We start from the raw sequence: 15976 nt of genomic DNA, 5'->3' as shown, positions 1-15976 counted from the left end.
TGATAAAAACTAAAACTGAAATAAAAATGAATCAAATACAGTCAGAGACATATTTAAAAAGAAACAATGGCAAAACTGATATCTGAACAGCTAAATTTGTTGAAGAGGCTTCGGGTTGAAAGCTCTTGTGTAACTGTTATGATCCAGTCTCTTTCTCTTTCCTCTTCCTCCCTCTCCTGGTCACACACGGTATTGTACTCGCAATTACTCTCTCTCCAGCTGTTCCTTGTTCCCTTCTGCTTCTCTCTAGATTCCCCGCACCTGTTCTCTCTTTTCTCTGATTGCGCTTGCTACTTCTTTCCTCTCTTTTCCCTGTCTTTTGTCAGATTGTTTGTTAACCTCTGATGAAAGGAGTTTCACAGATTTGTCCTGTCCTGTCCTGTCTGGTCCTGAACAGTCCTACTGGGAATCATCAGTTGCAAGTACTTTTGTCATTTGTGCTAAATCTGCTCTCTGTATCTATTCAGTACCTATGCTGCCTGATCTGCTACTGTTTCCCGTTGACCATCCATCGTGTGTTTCCCGAGTGACCAGAGGATAGCTGCCGCCTTGCTGCTTTATCCTTGCTGTCTGCCACCCACGCACTCCCAAGGAGGATTCTTTCTGTTAGTGTTAATCTGGCCCTAGTACCGGCTGTTTCTGTTGTACATTTTCCTACAAGATCATTTCAGTTGCTGGCGGCTTCCTCATTTGGTTGAATTAAAGACACTTTGACTGTGATTCGCTGTTGGGTTTTCTCTCACCTTATAACAGTACAATCTGACCAAGATGGACCCAGCGAACGAGACTCCCTTTCATGTCGCGTTGGAACGCCAGGGATCGTTACTCGGCAGGCATGAGGAGGAGCTGACCACCACAAGACGCGTCGTGGAGTCTCTGGCTGAGCAGATGTCTGAACTTTCTACGCAGTTTCATCGCCTCCGTCACGAAGCCTCGGTTCCGTCTAGATCGCCTGATTCCCCGGAGCCCAGGATCAATAATCCACCGTGCTACTCGGGTGAGCCCACGCAATGCCGTGCGTTTTTGACACAGTGTGAGGTCATTTTTTCTCTTCAACCCTCTACCTACTCCAGGGACCGCACCAAGGTCGCCTATGTGATTTCGCTCCTTTCTGGAAGGGTTCGTCAGTGGGGAGCGGCCAACTGGGAAGCTGAAGCTGACTTCATGGATTGCTTTTCCCTGTTTAAGGAGGAGATGATCCGCGTTTTTGACCGTTCAGCGCATGGTGCGGAGGCTTCCCGCCTGCTTTCATCTCTTCGCCAGGGGAGGCTTTCAGTCGCTGACTTTTCGATTGAATTCCGCACTCTAGCAACTACGGCTGGCTGGAATGAACCTGCGCTGGTGGCTCGTTTCTTAGAGGGACTCAACGCGGACGTCAAGGATGAGATCTTCGCCAGGGAGGTTCCCAGTCTTCTTGATCCTTTGATCGATCTCGCCATCCGTATCGAGAAGCGCTTTGACTCGCGCCGACGGGCAAGGAACTCTAATGCTGCTCCACATTCTCTGCTACCCTTCTCAGCTGTACCCTCATCCCCTGTCGCTGATGCCACTCCCGAACCTATGCAGCTGGGAGGCTTGCGCATTTCCTCAAAGGAGCGAGATCGGAGAATATCAAACCGCTTATGTCTCTACTGTGGCTCTGACAAGCACTTCGTCTCGACTTGTTCTTTAAAAGCCAACGCTCGCCAGTAGTAGGAGGAGTTCTGGCGAGCACTACTTCTCTGGTCCCTCCACTAAAATCCTGTACTACCGTCCCGGTTCATTTGCACTGGTCAGGTTCCTCAGTTTCTGCTAGTGCTATGATAGACTCCGGGGCAGAGGGGAATTTCATTGATGAGGCTTGGGCTCTGAGACAAGGTATCCCCCTCATTGATCTAAAGGAGACCACACCCCTCTTCGCCTTAGATGGCAGTTCTCTTCCCAATGTCTTTCGTGAGACTATTCCACTGTCTCTCACGGTCTCTGGTAATCATCGCGAGACCATCTCTTTTTTAGTTTTTCACTCTCCTTTCTCCCCCATAGTGTTAGGGCATCCCTGGTTGATCCAGCACAATCCTCAGATTAATTGGTCAAAGGGCACTATTCTTTCTTGGAACCTGTCTTGTCATGTGAAATGTTTAGTGTCTGCCATACCCCCTGTTTCATCTGTTTCTGTGTTTCAGGAAGAGCCTGGTGATTTGACCGGAGTTCCGGAGATGTATCACGATCTGCGAGCGGTTTTCAGCCGTTCCCGAGCCACTTCTCTCCCTCCTCACCGTCCGTATGATTGCTGTATCAACCTCCTGCCCGGATCCACGCCCCCCCGTGGGAGGCTTTATTCTTTGTCGATTCCCGAACGCGAGGCACTTGAGAATTACCTTTCCGAGGCTCTGAATGCTGGTACTATCGTTCCCTCTTCTTCCCCCGCCGGCGCAGGTTTCTTCTTTGTTAAAAAGAAGGACGGGTCTCTGCGACCCTGTATCGATTATCGCGGGCTCAATGACATAACTGTCAAGAATCGTTACCCTCTGCCACTTATGTCATCAGCCTTTGAGATATTACAGGGAGCTAAATTTTTCACAAAGCTAGACCTGCGTAACGCTTGCCATTTAGTGCGCATAAAGGAGGGGGACGAATGGAAGACCGCGTTTAATACTCCCCTCGGGCACTTTGAATACCGGGTTCTTCCTTTCGGCCTGGTAAACGCACCTGCGGTTTTTCAAGCTCTTGTTAACGACGTCTTACGTGATATGCTCAACATCTTTGTTTTCGTGTATTTGGACGACATTCTAATTTTCTCACCCTCTCTCCAGGTACATACTCAGCATATACGTCGCGTACTTCAGCGCCTTTTGGAGAACCGTCTCTTTGTCAAGGCGGAGAAGTGCTCATTCCACGCAACCTCGGTAACATTTCTAGGGTCCGTAGTTTCGGCGGAGGGGATCAGTATGGACCCCACTAAGCTCCAGGCCGTCACTACTTGGTCTGTTCCTGAGTCTCGCACGGCGCTCCAGCGATTTCTCGGCTTCGCAAATTTTTACCGCCGGTTCATACGAGATTTTAGTCAAGTGGCAGCCCCTTTAACCGCTCTTACCTCGTCTAAGTCTAGTTTTGTATGGACCGATTCCGCTCAGAGAGCTTTCGACCATTTAAAGACACTCTTTACTACTGCTCCCATCCTAACTACTCCCGACATTTCCCAGCAGTTTATTGTGGAGGTTGACGCTTCAGAGGTGGGGGTCGGGGCCATTCTCTCCCAACGCTCATCCTCTGATGGCAAGGTCCATCCGTGCGCGTTTTTCTCTCATCGTCTCTCGCCACCCGAACGTAACTACAACGTTGGCGACCGTGAACTGCTTGCTATCCGTTTAGCTTTGGGGGAATGGCGCCATTGGTTGGAGGGTGCGTCTGTTCCGTTCATTGTGTGGACCGATCACCGTAATCTTGAATACATTCGCTCCGCCAAAAGATTGAGCGCGCGTCAGGCTCGTTGGGCTCATTTTTTCTCTCGCTTCGACTTTACTATTTCCTATCGCCCGGGGTCTAAGAATGTTAAGCCCGACGCTCTCTCTCGTCTTTTTGATTCTTCCACAGTCACCCCTAACCAGGAGATTATAGTTTCCCCTGCGCGCGTCGTCGGAGCTACTGTTTGGGGAATAGAGAGACTGGTTAAGCGCGCTCTCTCTCATTCCATCACTCCACGAGGCTGTCCTAAGCATTTACTTTTCGTCCCGGTCTCTGCTCGTCGAGCGGTCCTTCAGTGGGGCCACTCGTCTAAATTAGCTGCCCATCCCGGCGTTAGGGGTACCCTCGCCTCCGTACGACAGCGTTTTTGGTGGCCCTCCCGTGAGAAGGACATCCGTTGATTCGTTGCCGCCTGCACCGTTTGTGCTCAAACTAAGTCTAGTCATTCTCCTCCGTCTGGCCTCTTGAGACCCCTACCCGTGCCGTCGCGTCCGTGGTCGCACATAGCGCTTGACTTTATCACTGGTCTTCCTTCGTCAGCAGGACATACCGTTATTCTTACGGTCGTCGATCGCTTTTCTAAGGCTGCACATTTCATCCCCCTCTCGAAACTCCCCTCCGCCAAGGAAACGGCCCAGATAATGATTGATCACGTTTTCAAACTTCACGGGCTCCCTTCCGATATAGTTTCTGACAGGGGTCCCCAATTCTCCTCTCAATTTTGGAAGGAGTTTTGTCACCTGATTGGGGCCTCTGCCAGTCTCTCATCCGGCTTTCACCCCCAGACTAATGGTCAGGCCGAACGCGCCAATCAAATTGTCGGCCGCATGCTGCGCAGTCTCGCCTTACAGAACCCCGCTTCCTGGTCCGAGCAACTGCCCTGGGCCGAGTACGCCCACAATTCTCTCCCATCATCCGCTACCGGTCTTTCTCCCTTTCAGGGTTGCCTTGGGTACCAACCTCCGTTGTTTTCTTCCCAAGAACCCGCCTCTCGCGTTCCGTCTGTTCAAGCCTTTGTTGGCCGCTGCAAACGTACTTGGAGGAGGGTGAGATCAGCCCTTTGTCGTTCTAGAACCCGAATGTGTATCGCCGCTAATAGACGTCGTGTGAAGAGCCCCCGCTATCATTGCGGCCAAAAGGTGTGGTTATCCACTCATAACCTACCACTCCAGTCCGTTTCTCGGAAATTAGCCCCCCGTTTTGTCGGACCTTTTCGGGTCTCCAAGGTAATTAGTCCTGTCTCGGTCAAGTTAAAGTTACCTTTCAACCTCCGTCGTGTCCATCCTGTCACAGATTTGTCCTGTCCTGTCCTGTCTGGTCCTGAACAGTCCTACTGGGAATCATCAGTTGCAAGTACTTTTGTCATTTGTGCTAAATCTGCTCTCTGTATCTATTCAGTACCTATGCTGCCTGATCTGCTACTGTTTCCCGTTGACCATCCATCGTGTGTTTCCCGAGTGACCAGAGGATAGCCGCCGCCTTGCTGCTTTATCCTTGCTGTCTGCCACCCACGCACTCCCAAGGAGGATTCTTTCTGTTAGTGTTAATCTGGCCCTAGTACCGGCTGTTTCTGTTGTACATTTTCCTACAAGATCATTTCAGTTGCTGGCGGCTTCCTCATTTGGTTGAATTAAAGACACTTTGACTGTGATTCGCTGTTGGGTTTTCTCTCACCTTATAACAGTAACAGACTAATAAAATGAAAGTGAAAATGGCTGTAGATGGACTGTGTCAGTGGTGCATCTGTAAAATGTCTGATCTATTTCTATAAAAGTTCCACAGCCTGATTTATAACAGTGTTTGTCAAGTTGGTCACAGCAAGCTGGATGGCTCCTCTGCTACAAAGACACATTATTCAGAGTTTACAATGCAGCATCTGCGCCTTTTGGCTCGGTTTCTGGGACTGGGATGCAGATGCTTTCAAAATGCATCTAGTTTTTTTTTTTTTTTTTTTTTTTGCTGAATTTCTACTCAAATACTAACTTCAGCCATCACAAAAATCAGTGTGTGCATTTCCTCTATCACATTACTGCAGCTGCGTACTGGCTTTCATAACCACACAGAGCAGAATTATTTCACAATCTTCATAATGAAGTGACAGTTGAATAAAAACAGACATGCTATCATGAGATGCCAAACTAGTCATCACTTAAGATGTTTTAATTACACCAAAATACATCTATCATAAGGATGTGTTTACCCACCTTTTTTTCTCTCCACACAAGAAGATCTTTAGACCACATATCCCTCCAATGAGACCACCTGTTGGAAGAATCTCAGAGATTGCAAGGAGAAATAGGAGTCGTTCAGAGATTTATGAAAGTCTCCTTTGACTTGGCATGGAATCAGATATTTTCCTGATATTTTAGACAGCACTCTCTAGTTAAACATATTTTCTGTTCCCATGACATTGATTTGGTGAAATATAAATAAAGTTGCAGAGCACTAGGAAATGATTGAGGACTGAGTTGTGTTTTTGGTTTGATATAGGCTTACAATAGTTTTGGGCTAACACTTTTGTTCAGACTAGTGGTAGTCGATAAATCCAATTTTAAAATAGTTCTTCAATTTAGTAAAACATGGCAAACACCCGCTCTCTTCACAGCACCGACAGACGATTTTTAATAATTCGAAATAAAAAAAACAATTATTTTTACTTTGAGTTCTTAATATTTTTATTAAAGGTACACTGTGTGACTTTTGACCCTACAGCGTTATAAAACAACTGCATGACTGAATGAATATGACCTTTCACAATATAATGCTTTACAATGAACTGTTAGAGAGCTACATATGGCAATGTATCTGTTCAATAAAATAACTTACCTGTTGAGTAATAAAAATGCATAAAAAACATTTCAAATCCCTCAGATCTCGCCATCTCTAAAAAGACAAGCCAATGTTGATTCTTGTTTTATTTCGAATGTCACGTTTTCTTTTTGCCAGCAGACTCTCCGGTGTTCAGCGTTTTTAAAATCAAAACAAAAACAGGCGATTCCCCGGAGGTTCGAGATTTAGCTGCTTCATGTCAACAGTTCTCGCTTGTTGTGACAACTATGCCACTCCCACACCGTATACACGTGTCAGTAGCTGGAGCAACTTTTCTCTATTACGGATATAACGGGACACAAGCTACGAGTCGGATCATTTTTTTGTCCGAGACGAAAACGTGCGCATAAACTACTTTGGAAACACATTTACCGAATAAATTCCTCTATGCGCATCAAAAAATTCATGTGACTTTGTATGATGAGACGGCATAACTGGACCAACCAGCGGACCGCTCTCGTTGCACTTATGAAGTTACCTTTCAGAACTTACACGACAGCAGGCATCCACCTTTGAAAGCAAGATGTTTATTGAAAGCAAGACTGGGTTTATTGTGTTTCATCCCCACACTCTGAGACCCAAGTCATTTATTATAGGATACAAACATTATAGCCTTTAAGTGTGTTCTCCTATTGCAACAACTTCCATTTACATGCTTGCTATAGAGACACATTTCATGAGATCGGGTTGTCAGTTTGTCAGGAAGTGACGATTTTGTTTTCTTCGACTAACTGGATGAAAATGCTTTATTCATAAATGAAATGTTTTATGATGATAATCTTTTAAATAAACACTTATAATAGGCTTATAGCGAATCAGGGTAAGATAAAAACACGCTTTGAAAAAAGAATTGATGATGTATGTCTCATTTAAATTTGGTTAATTTTAAGTAAAAGTTTGTACCAATAACTACAATTATTTTACCCAGATCAGGGTTATAACTAACATAAACATTTTCATTACTGGAATAAAATAAAATAAACATTAACTGAAAAATCATTAAATAATAATAATGGACTTTTGGTTTGAAAATCTTAATTTCCTGTGTTTTGTTCATGTTTCCCTCTCTCATTTGTTACTATGGTAATTCATTTAATCGTCAGCCTGCTAATAGTTTTAGTTCATTATCTGTTAAGCCCCTCATTTCTCTGCCTGAGTTGTTATTATTTGTGTTTGGAGTTTGTACTAGAACACATTTACATAACCTGTGGATTATCTGAGCTTATTTGATTAAATACTTTTATTTTTTAATTCATCTTCATCTGACCTTCTTTTCTGTGGACTTTATTCTCTGAGAACATTTCTCGTTTTCATTTAATTTAAATATTATAATAACTCAAACTAATAAACTAAAACTTAATTTTTATTTAGTCATAAAAAAACACAACATGAAAAGTAATTACTAAAATGTTAACTAAAATTAAAACAGAAAATATAAAACACCTTTGCCTGCTGATAAACTGCAGATAATACACTTGATAAGATTAAAAAATCACATGTGCAACATCCTATTTTTACACAATATTGTATGATCTGACAAATGGTTTACAGATCTCACAGACTTTCTAAGGCCACATGCTTTTTATGTCCATCAAGTGAGATGATCCAGTACTGTTTAAAAGGAACTGAGTGATGGTGAAAAATGGCCCAGGTTTCCCAAGGGAACCTTTAGCAATAAATGATCCTTCTTATGAATCATTTATCATGCAAGGATGACTGAACTGCTGTAAGAGTGATTCTTTGTATTCTCAATCATAAAGACTTTTCTCTGTTGTAAAAAGACAGATGGAGACAAGGAAATAACTGTTTTAGGCATTATAGTTTCCTCCTAGGTTTAGCTCAGTATCACAAATGCATCTGTGATAAAAGTGAGCGTTATCGTGAATAAACATCAGTTTACTTTTAGTAAGCTGGACTGGGCTGTTTCCTTTTCTCATTTAGAGACACAATGTCATCCTCTCCGAAATGTTCGGACGTGTCCTAATGCTGGCAAACAAATACAATATTAGATGAGATAACATATGTTTTACATTTAAATTACATGCAAAACTAAATTACAAATACATTCTTTTTTAAAAGGAGGATTATAGCTTACATTATAGACAAATTATGAGTTTATTTTTCTGCCACATGCTTCTCCCAATTCATTTCTGTAACTGTTACACATGTCCTTTACTTTTTATTTTCAATAGTCAGATTGCTTAATTATCTTCTCCTTAATTACCTTCTCCCTTACATTAAATTTAATTTACCACAGAGACATTACTTCTGTTGGGTTTAACAATTAAATCAATAGCCTATTTAAACTTGTATAGGTTGGTTCATGGTTATGTAGGGGAGAGCGGGGCACAACGTAACGCTTTTTTACTTTCTCAGTTTGTGTAAATCTACTTAGGGTTTCGAGTATTTATTTTTTCCCACATTAATTTCCCACATGTCTAGTACAATTATATGGTCTTGTTTTATTAATACAGTGTATACTTTTTTCTTGATTTACCCCGAAAGAATGGAAGTGAAATGTGACAACATGTCCCAAATGGGGTACATTGTAACATGTGAGGGACACATTAACATCACCATGACAGCTTAAAATGCTATCTGATCTAATAAAAAAAAAATACAAGTCAAACCAAAATATTTTCTTAATAAAATACAATTGTTAACTTTTTCATATAAAATAATGGCATTTTTTAATAATTAAAAATGAACTCATATTTTAGTTTGACAACAAACACACCGGAAAACACAGATTTACAGCATAGTTCAAAACAAAATAATAATGAATAATTTCTGAACATTGACTCTCAGTCTTTATTTACATGTTTCTCATCTTTTCTCAATAGAATTAATAAAAGTATAGAATATAATAGCATATTTCTAATAGGGGCACATTGTAACGCAGTGTTACAATGCCCCAACTGCACAACTGGGGTTTAAATCCTGCTAGTGTCTTCTGTTAGCGAAGCATTAAAGAACTATATCAACTGTTAAACAACAGATTGGAGATTAAAATAATATCAGATTTGTCTCATTTTAAATAAACACAAAAAATAGAGATGAAAAATGTACTTTTGCTATGGTTAAATAAATGTTCAGTGAAAGCCTACAAAGATTTCTGAATTTTGGCGCATTTTTTTCTCTAGTGTTGAAATGGCAACTAGTAAATAGATACACCAAGTTTCGTCATGCTGGCATGTGTGGAAGTACAAGTGCGTTACAACCATAGAATCTTAAAAAAAAAAAAAACTAGTCACCGCGTTACGTTGTGCCCCGCGCTCCCCACTGTCAGAAATGACTTCAGTCTTAGAAATTATAGACTAAAAGCTAAGTAAGGTGTTCTATGTTTTACAATTTTATTTGAATCACACATGTTTCCTAGGCGCCTATTTGTGGACTAATTTGAGTGAAAACATTTCATATAAAATGGCGGTGGGCTGGTGATGGCATTTATTTTAAATTTTAAACGTTCAGATGTGTTATTTAAACAAAAATGCGTTACTTTTGGTACACGAGCTAATATTATTCTTATTGAAAAAAAAAAACTTTGGGGGAACTCCCCATTAGTCATTAGTTTGGAATTGGTGTGGCAGCAGAACTGATGAATACAGCAAAAGGTTCCTACCGGACTGTATTTTGAGGAGGACAGGAGGTTGAGTAACAGGAAGAGGAGCAGCAGCAGCAGCTACCATGGCGGAGGTATGTGAATAAAAACATCATTTTATTACAATTTCCTCTTGTCCACTAACAAGGATTAACGCCTGAAATAACACGTTATAATACGTGTTTTATTATCCTACTAATCGGATAATACATACGTGTCTTTGTAAACCGTCATTATTCGATACGTTAGTGCTTCTCTAGTGGTCGTCAAAGATAATTATCTACGTCGATCAGTAACTTTAGTAAAATTCAAATCCTAAGTTTCACTGTCACTATACACGTATAAATATAAAACCAGGTGTCATGTTTAGAGCGAGCTTCGTGTTGTCATCAGATTTCAGTAGTGTTATTTGAACATGGTGCTATAAGGGCGTTGTGTGAGGTTTCTGTGTGGATATGATTTCCTGTTTTTAATTTCTCATTAATTTGATAATAATAAGAAATATTATTTTTTTTTAGCAACAAATCATCAAATTAGAATGATTTCTGAAGGATCATGTGCCACTGGAGTAATGATGCAAAAAAGTTCAGCTTTGTCATCACAGGAATAAATTGCATTTTTAAATATATTCGAATAGAAAACTGAAATTGTTATAATACTAAACAATTCTATTGTTTTACTGTATTTTTGATCAAATAAACGCAGGCTTGATGAGCATAAGAGACTTCTTTCATAAACTTTTAAATGATAGTAGTGTATGTTAAAGATAAAGATGTCTTGCTAGGGTGAAAAAAAGTTTACCTGTATTTACAAATAAAATAGAAATCATATTCTTTTGACATGGAAAACGTAAGTTTAGTTTTCAGCTTTGGCTGATAAAATGTAATATTTCCTATGTTTTTAACAATACTCATTACCCACTCTCTTGTTTTCTCTCCAGACGCACAGCTTGCAGGACCTGCGGCAAGCAGCCGTCGCCTCCAAGGTTTTCGTTCAGAGAGACTACGCTTCCGGCACTATCTGCAAGTTTCAGACCAAGTTCCCTGCAGAGCTGGAGAGCAGGGTGTGTAGAGATCCATAGCAAACACACTATATATTTATGTATTATTATGCGATATCCCAAAATGTACATAAAAAAATGGATGGATGGAAACATAGCTACTGACAAATACATTAAGTCACTTGTCGCCACCTACTAGTGTAACAATGTAATTGATCTTTATTTGTATGGGGTTAGATTTCGGTCACAATTCTGCACGCGTTTTGCGGAAAAATGTTCATCTCGCAGATAAGAAAATATTTACTAGAGCAAACGAAAATCAATTTTGCATTTAAAGTAAGTATTTGGATGTGCGCAGAGCAGACTTCTCTTTCGCAAGTGCAAAGTTTCACTTTCTTGCTCCTCTCATACCAGCCCTGAGCGCTCTCTAAGCACTTGCTCAACACAACCCAGCGTTACAATATGCCATAATTCCAGCCAATCAGAGATGAGGCTGCTAAATTCTGATTGGCTGGCTTGACAACCAATCACAAGACTCCCTGCAACACAGACAGCAGAAGAGGAAAATTACATGGTGGAAGAGATGTTTTTTTTAATGGCTTGAACACTTTAATTTAAGTTCAAATGTCTACTACTCGACGACCACATGTAACTAGCTTATTTTTAATAAAAATCAAATCGTACTATTACTGTACATAATGGCATGTCCCAGGGTTTCCTACACCTCAAGTGGCAAGCTCTGAACTCCAAGTTATGTAATTAACATTAGTGGAATATGATTGTGACCGAGCTGTAAAAATATAGACTGGATTAGTAATCTTAACTACTTTTAGGATGGATTGTATACACACTGCAAAAAAATTAAAATCTAATTATGCGAGTAATTATGTGTTAGAAGTCTTGTGGGTCACACCCCCAAGATTTCCATTTACGGTTATATTTGCATTATATGTTTGCATTGTTCCCCACATGTCTTTTTTTTTTTTTTTTTTGCAGTAAGGGGAATAAGCCTGCATCCCAATGTGCACACGATCCATCCTAAATGGTATAAGAAAATAGTCTATATTTTTAGTACGATAGTTGTTTTTACAGAACATCCCTGCTGTGAATGTTTTTGTTTAAATAATTATAAGGATATGAAGTAGATTGATTATTATTTTATTATTACATTGCATTTCTAGGCTATGTTTATTTGATGGCTTTTTTTTTTTATTCTAATGGAGTGATGTACCGTTTTTACACACTTATCTCATTAAAGGGGGAAAAGTCTGTCCATCTTTATTTCTGAAAACGTGTAACATTTGAGACCCCAGCTCGGTCAGATTCATATTCCACTAATGTTAATTAAAGCGTTCAAGCCATTAAAAAACATCTCTTCCACCATGTAATTTTCCTCTTCTGCTGTCGGTGATGCAGGGAGTCTTGTGATTGGTTGTCAAGCCAGACATCTCTGATTGGCTGGAATTATGGCATATTGTAACGCTGGGTTGTTCTCAAACCGGTCCTGGCGCCCCCCCAACACTGCGCGTTTTCTTTGTCTCCCTAATCAAACACACCTGATTCAACTCATTAGCTCATAATCACATGGGTTAATAAGCTGACGAGTTGAATCAGGTGTGTTTGATTGGGGAGACAAAGAAAACACGCAGTGTTGGGGGGGCGCCAGGACAGGTTTGAGAACCACAGAGAGCGCTCAGGGCTGGTATGAGAGGAGCAAGAAAGTGAAACTTTCCACTTGCGAAAGAGAACGTCTGCGCACATCCAAATACGTATTTTAAATGCAAAATTGATTTTCGTTCGCTCGAAATAATTTCTTATCTGCGAGACGAATGAATATTTTCAGTTCACGCGCGTGCGAAATGCCCTTTTGCACGCTCAACAATGTGATCTTGCGCGCGCAGAATTGTGACCCAAATCTAACCCCATATATTTGAAGCAACAAGTTGCTTTCAAAAGGTCATTTACTCTATTTTGATCACTACTGTAGACATCAGTGTTTATATCCAAACTTTAAACTTTTATCCCAGTACTTCTGTGATAATGAGTTATTGTAAGATAGAAATAATGATACAGTGTGGTTGAAAAGACTGTTTGTGAGCCGGTGTTCCCTAACTATGTATGACAACTGCTCTCTCAATGCAGATTTGAATGTTCTGCTGTGATTGTACTTCTAGTTCACACCTCTCACTGAGTGTGAATGCTGATAATTGTTTTGTTGTCTCAGATTGACAAGCAGCAGTTTGAGGAGACCATGCAGACCCTGAATAATCTCTATGCAGAGGCGGAGAAGCTGGGCGGCAGGTCTTATCTGGAGGGCTGTCTGGCCTGCCTCACTGCGTACACAATCTTCCTCTGCATGGAGACCCACTATGAGAAAGTCAGTTGACAGTGTTGTAGGCTGTAGATATCATCAATATGACATTGTCGATATGGATTTCAACAATACGCTAATTCTTGCAGGTGCTGAAAAAGATTGCCAAGTACATCCAGGAGCAGAATGAGAAGATCTTTGCTCCCCTTGGGCTTCTCCTGACTGACCCCATAGAGAGGGGACTCAGGGTTGTATCCTTTCCTACATCGAAACATCATGCGGGTCTTTCTGTCCCCTGGTGGAATTGTCATTGAATTCTGGTAACATTTAATATTTAGGAATTTGCTCTACCGTTCAAATTTTGGGGTCAGTAAGAAATTAATACTTTTATTTAGCAAGGATGCATTAGTTTGATCGAAAGTGACTGCAAAGACTTTTATAATGTTGCAAAAGATTTCTATTTCAATTAAACACTGTTCTAATGACCTTTCTGTTCATCAAGGAATCTTGAAAAAAAAAAAAGATCAGTTTCCACCAAAATATGAACTGTTTTCAACATTGATAATAAAAAATGTGTCTTGAGCAGCAAATCCGCATATTAGAATGATTTCTGAAGGATCATGTGACAATGGCCACTGAAAAAATTACATTTATATATTATATATTAAAAGAGAAAAGTTATTTTAAACTTTAATAATATTTCACAATTTTCCTGTTTTTATTGTATTTTTGATCAAATAAATGGTGAACATGAGACTTTTCAAAAATCTTACTGACCCCAAACTTTTGAACAGTGGTGTACATCAGATAAAGATGTCTTGCTCAAGGAAAAGAAATGAGAAGCTTTTTTCTCCCCATGTTCAAGTTTGATACAAATCGTATTTGACATGGAAAACCTTAATTTAGTCATACGTCTTTGGCTGCTAAAACTGAATATTTCATAGATTTTCTTGTAGGTGAGCAGTCAACTTCCATGTCTGTATCGCAGGGAAAAAACACTTTCAGAGTTTTGCAGCACTAGATTTCCTCAACTTGAGTTTTTAAAGGTGGAGATCACTATTTTTGAGGATAGAAGTATTGGTTCAAGATAAAACACACCAAAGGTAAGTCTTTTTTTGGACTCTGCTATATGATATCCATTTTTTGGAAGTGCATTAGTTAATCTTGAAATAATGCAATGTTATATTTCTTCTTGCAGGATCATGTTTGGAATGTGATTATTGGCCTGCTGGACTCAGAACCTGCTTCTCCATCTCATGATATCACAACCCTATTGCTTTAAATGAAGATAGTATACCTTTATTTTCAGACCATTGATTCATTAATTTTTTTATTTTTTATTTTTTTTTGACAGAGGGAGAGACTGATTATATAATGCATCTTAAACTCCAATTCAGCTTTCCCTCAGTTAGCAGCTTTCCAATGTGTAACTTAATCGGAGTTATTTTAAATCTGTTGTGCCATGTAATTTTTTTTTTATTGCTGCATTTGATTTCTCTGCATTATGTTCCTGTCTCTTGTTTTCTGTAAATACTTGTCTTGAATAGGAAGTATAGATTAAGTGCACAATGTTCTGTCTCATTACAGTTGCATCTTGATTATTAGGATCGTTTATGACTCTGCGTTCTCATAGTAAAAAATAGTTTGAGAAATCTGATCAAATATGTGCTTGTTAAAACTGTCAATACATTCATGAAGAAACTTTGGTTATATGTACATGGAAATTTGAGACTTATATTTACAATTTGTTGTATTTAATGATTTTAAGTAATAATCAGTTTAGTTTATAACATTGTTCCATTCCCCTCTATGAAAAAAAAAATAGTTTTCTTTTGTAACACTACATTTTACTATATTTACCAATGAACTACTGTACTTTTATTTGGGTCTGCAATATAATCCTTATTACACACAAATGCCATAAAATCCTTAAAAGGCATGGTTTGCATTTAATATTGCATATCCAGCTTGTATTTCAGACTGCTGTCAGCTCTAACTTTCTTGCGTAAAATCTTTTTATCAGTGTTGTATCATAGTCTTTTTTGAAAATCTTTTGACACTTATTTAAACTGTGTATCGTACAATAAATAGTGTTTTCTTGAACAAATTTCATTGTCTGCAAATATTTCTTTTAGTTGTATTTATTTTATATTCAGAGGTACATTCTATGTTAGTTAGCATAACGTAAGGCTTCTCTATTGTGACGTACACTCACATAAAGGATTATTAGGAACACCTGTTCAATTTCTCATTAATGCAATTATCTAATCAACCAATCACATGGTAGTTGCTTCAATGCATTTAGGGGTGTGGTCCTGGTCAAGACAATCTCCTGAACTCCAAACTGAATGTCAGAATGGGAAAGAAAGGTGATTTAAGCAATTTTGAGCGTGGCATGGTTGTTGGTGCCAGATGGGCCGGTCTGAGTATTTCACAATCTGCTCAGTTACTGGGATTTTCACGCACAACCATTTCTAGGGTTTACAAAGAATGGTGTGAAAAGGGAAAAACATACAGTATGCGGCAGTCCTGTGGGCGAAAATGCCTTGTTGATGCTGCTAAAGGTCAGAGGAGAATGGGCCGACTGATTCAAGCTGTTAGAAGAGCAACTTTGACTGAAATAACCACTCGTTACAACCGAGATATGCAGCAAAGCATTTGTGAAGCCACAACACGCACAACCTTGAGGCGGATGGGCTACAACAGCAGAAGACCCCACCGGGTACCACTCATCTCCACTACAAATAGGAAAAAGAGGCTACAATTTGCAAGAGCTCACCAAAATTGGACA

General features: G+C 40.0%; 1 protein-coding gene across 1 annotated transcript; it reads left to right on the top strand.

The window, feature by feature from the left end:
- Positions 1-9889: 9889 nt before the first annotated feature.
- On the top strand, positions 9890-14791 carry golga7 (golgin A7). The gene is made up of 6 exons (XM_056247920.1): positions 9890-9969; positions 10815-10937; positions 13099-13251; positions 13335-13436; positions 14232-14288; positions 14384-14791. The coding sequence occupies exons 1-5, from the start codon at positions 9961-9963 to the stop codon at positions 14274-14276; spliced, it is 432 nt and encodes a 143-aa protein (XP_056103895.1). The 5' UTR covers positions 9890-9960; the 3' UTR covers positions 14277-14288; positions 14384-14791.
- The last annotated feature ends 1185 nt before the right edge of the window (positions 14792-15976 follow it).

The sequence above is a fragment of the Rhinichthys klamathensis genome, unplaced genomic scaffold (assembly GCF_029890125.1).
Source record: "Rhinichthys klamathensis goyatoka isolate OS25496 unplaced genomic scaffold, OSU_Roscu_1.1 h1tg000050l_1, whole genome shotgun sequence".
NCBI classification, from domain to species: Eukaryota; Metazoa; Chordata; class Actinopteri; order Cypriniformes; family Leuciscidae; genus Rhinichthys; species Rhinichthys klamathensis.
The sequence above is the reverse complement of the archived record's forward strand: the minus strand, read 5'-3'. Positions and strand labels throughout refer to the sequence as shown.

Excerpts from the sequence above, each read along its gene's own strand:
- golga7 (XM_056247920.1), top strand. Across the intron at positions 10,938-13,098 it reads CTGCAGAGCTGGAGAGCAGG|ATTGACAAGCAGCAGTTTGA; the intron begins GTGTGTAGAGAT and ends TTGTTGTCTCAG. Across the intron at positions 13,252-13,334 it reads TGGAGACCCACTATGAGAAA|GTGCTGAAAAAGATTGCCAA; the intron begins GTCAGTTGACAG and ends TAATTCTTGCAG.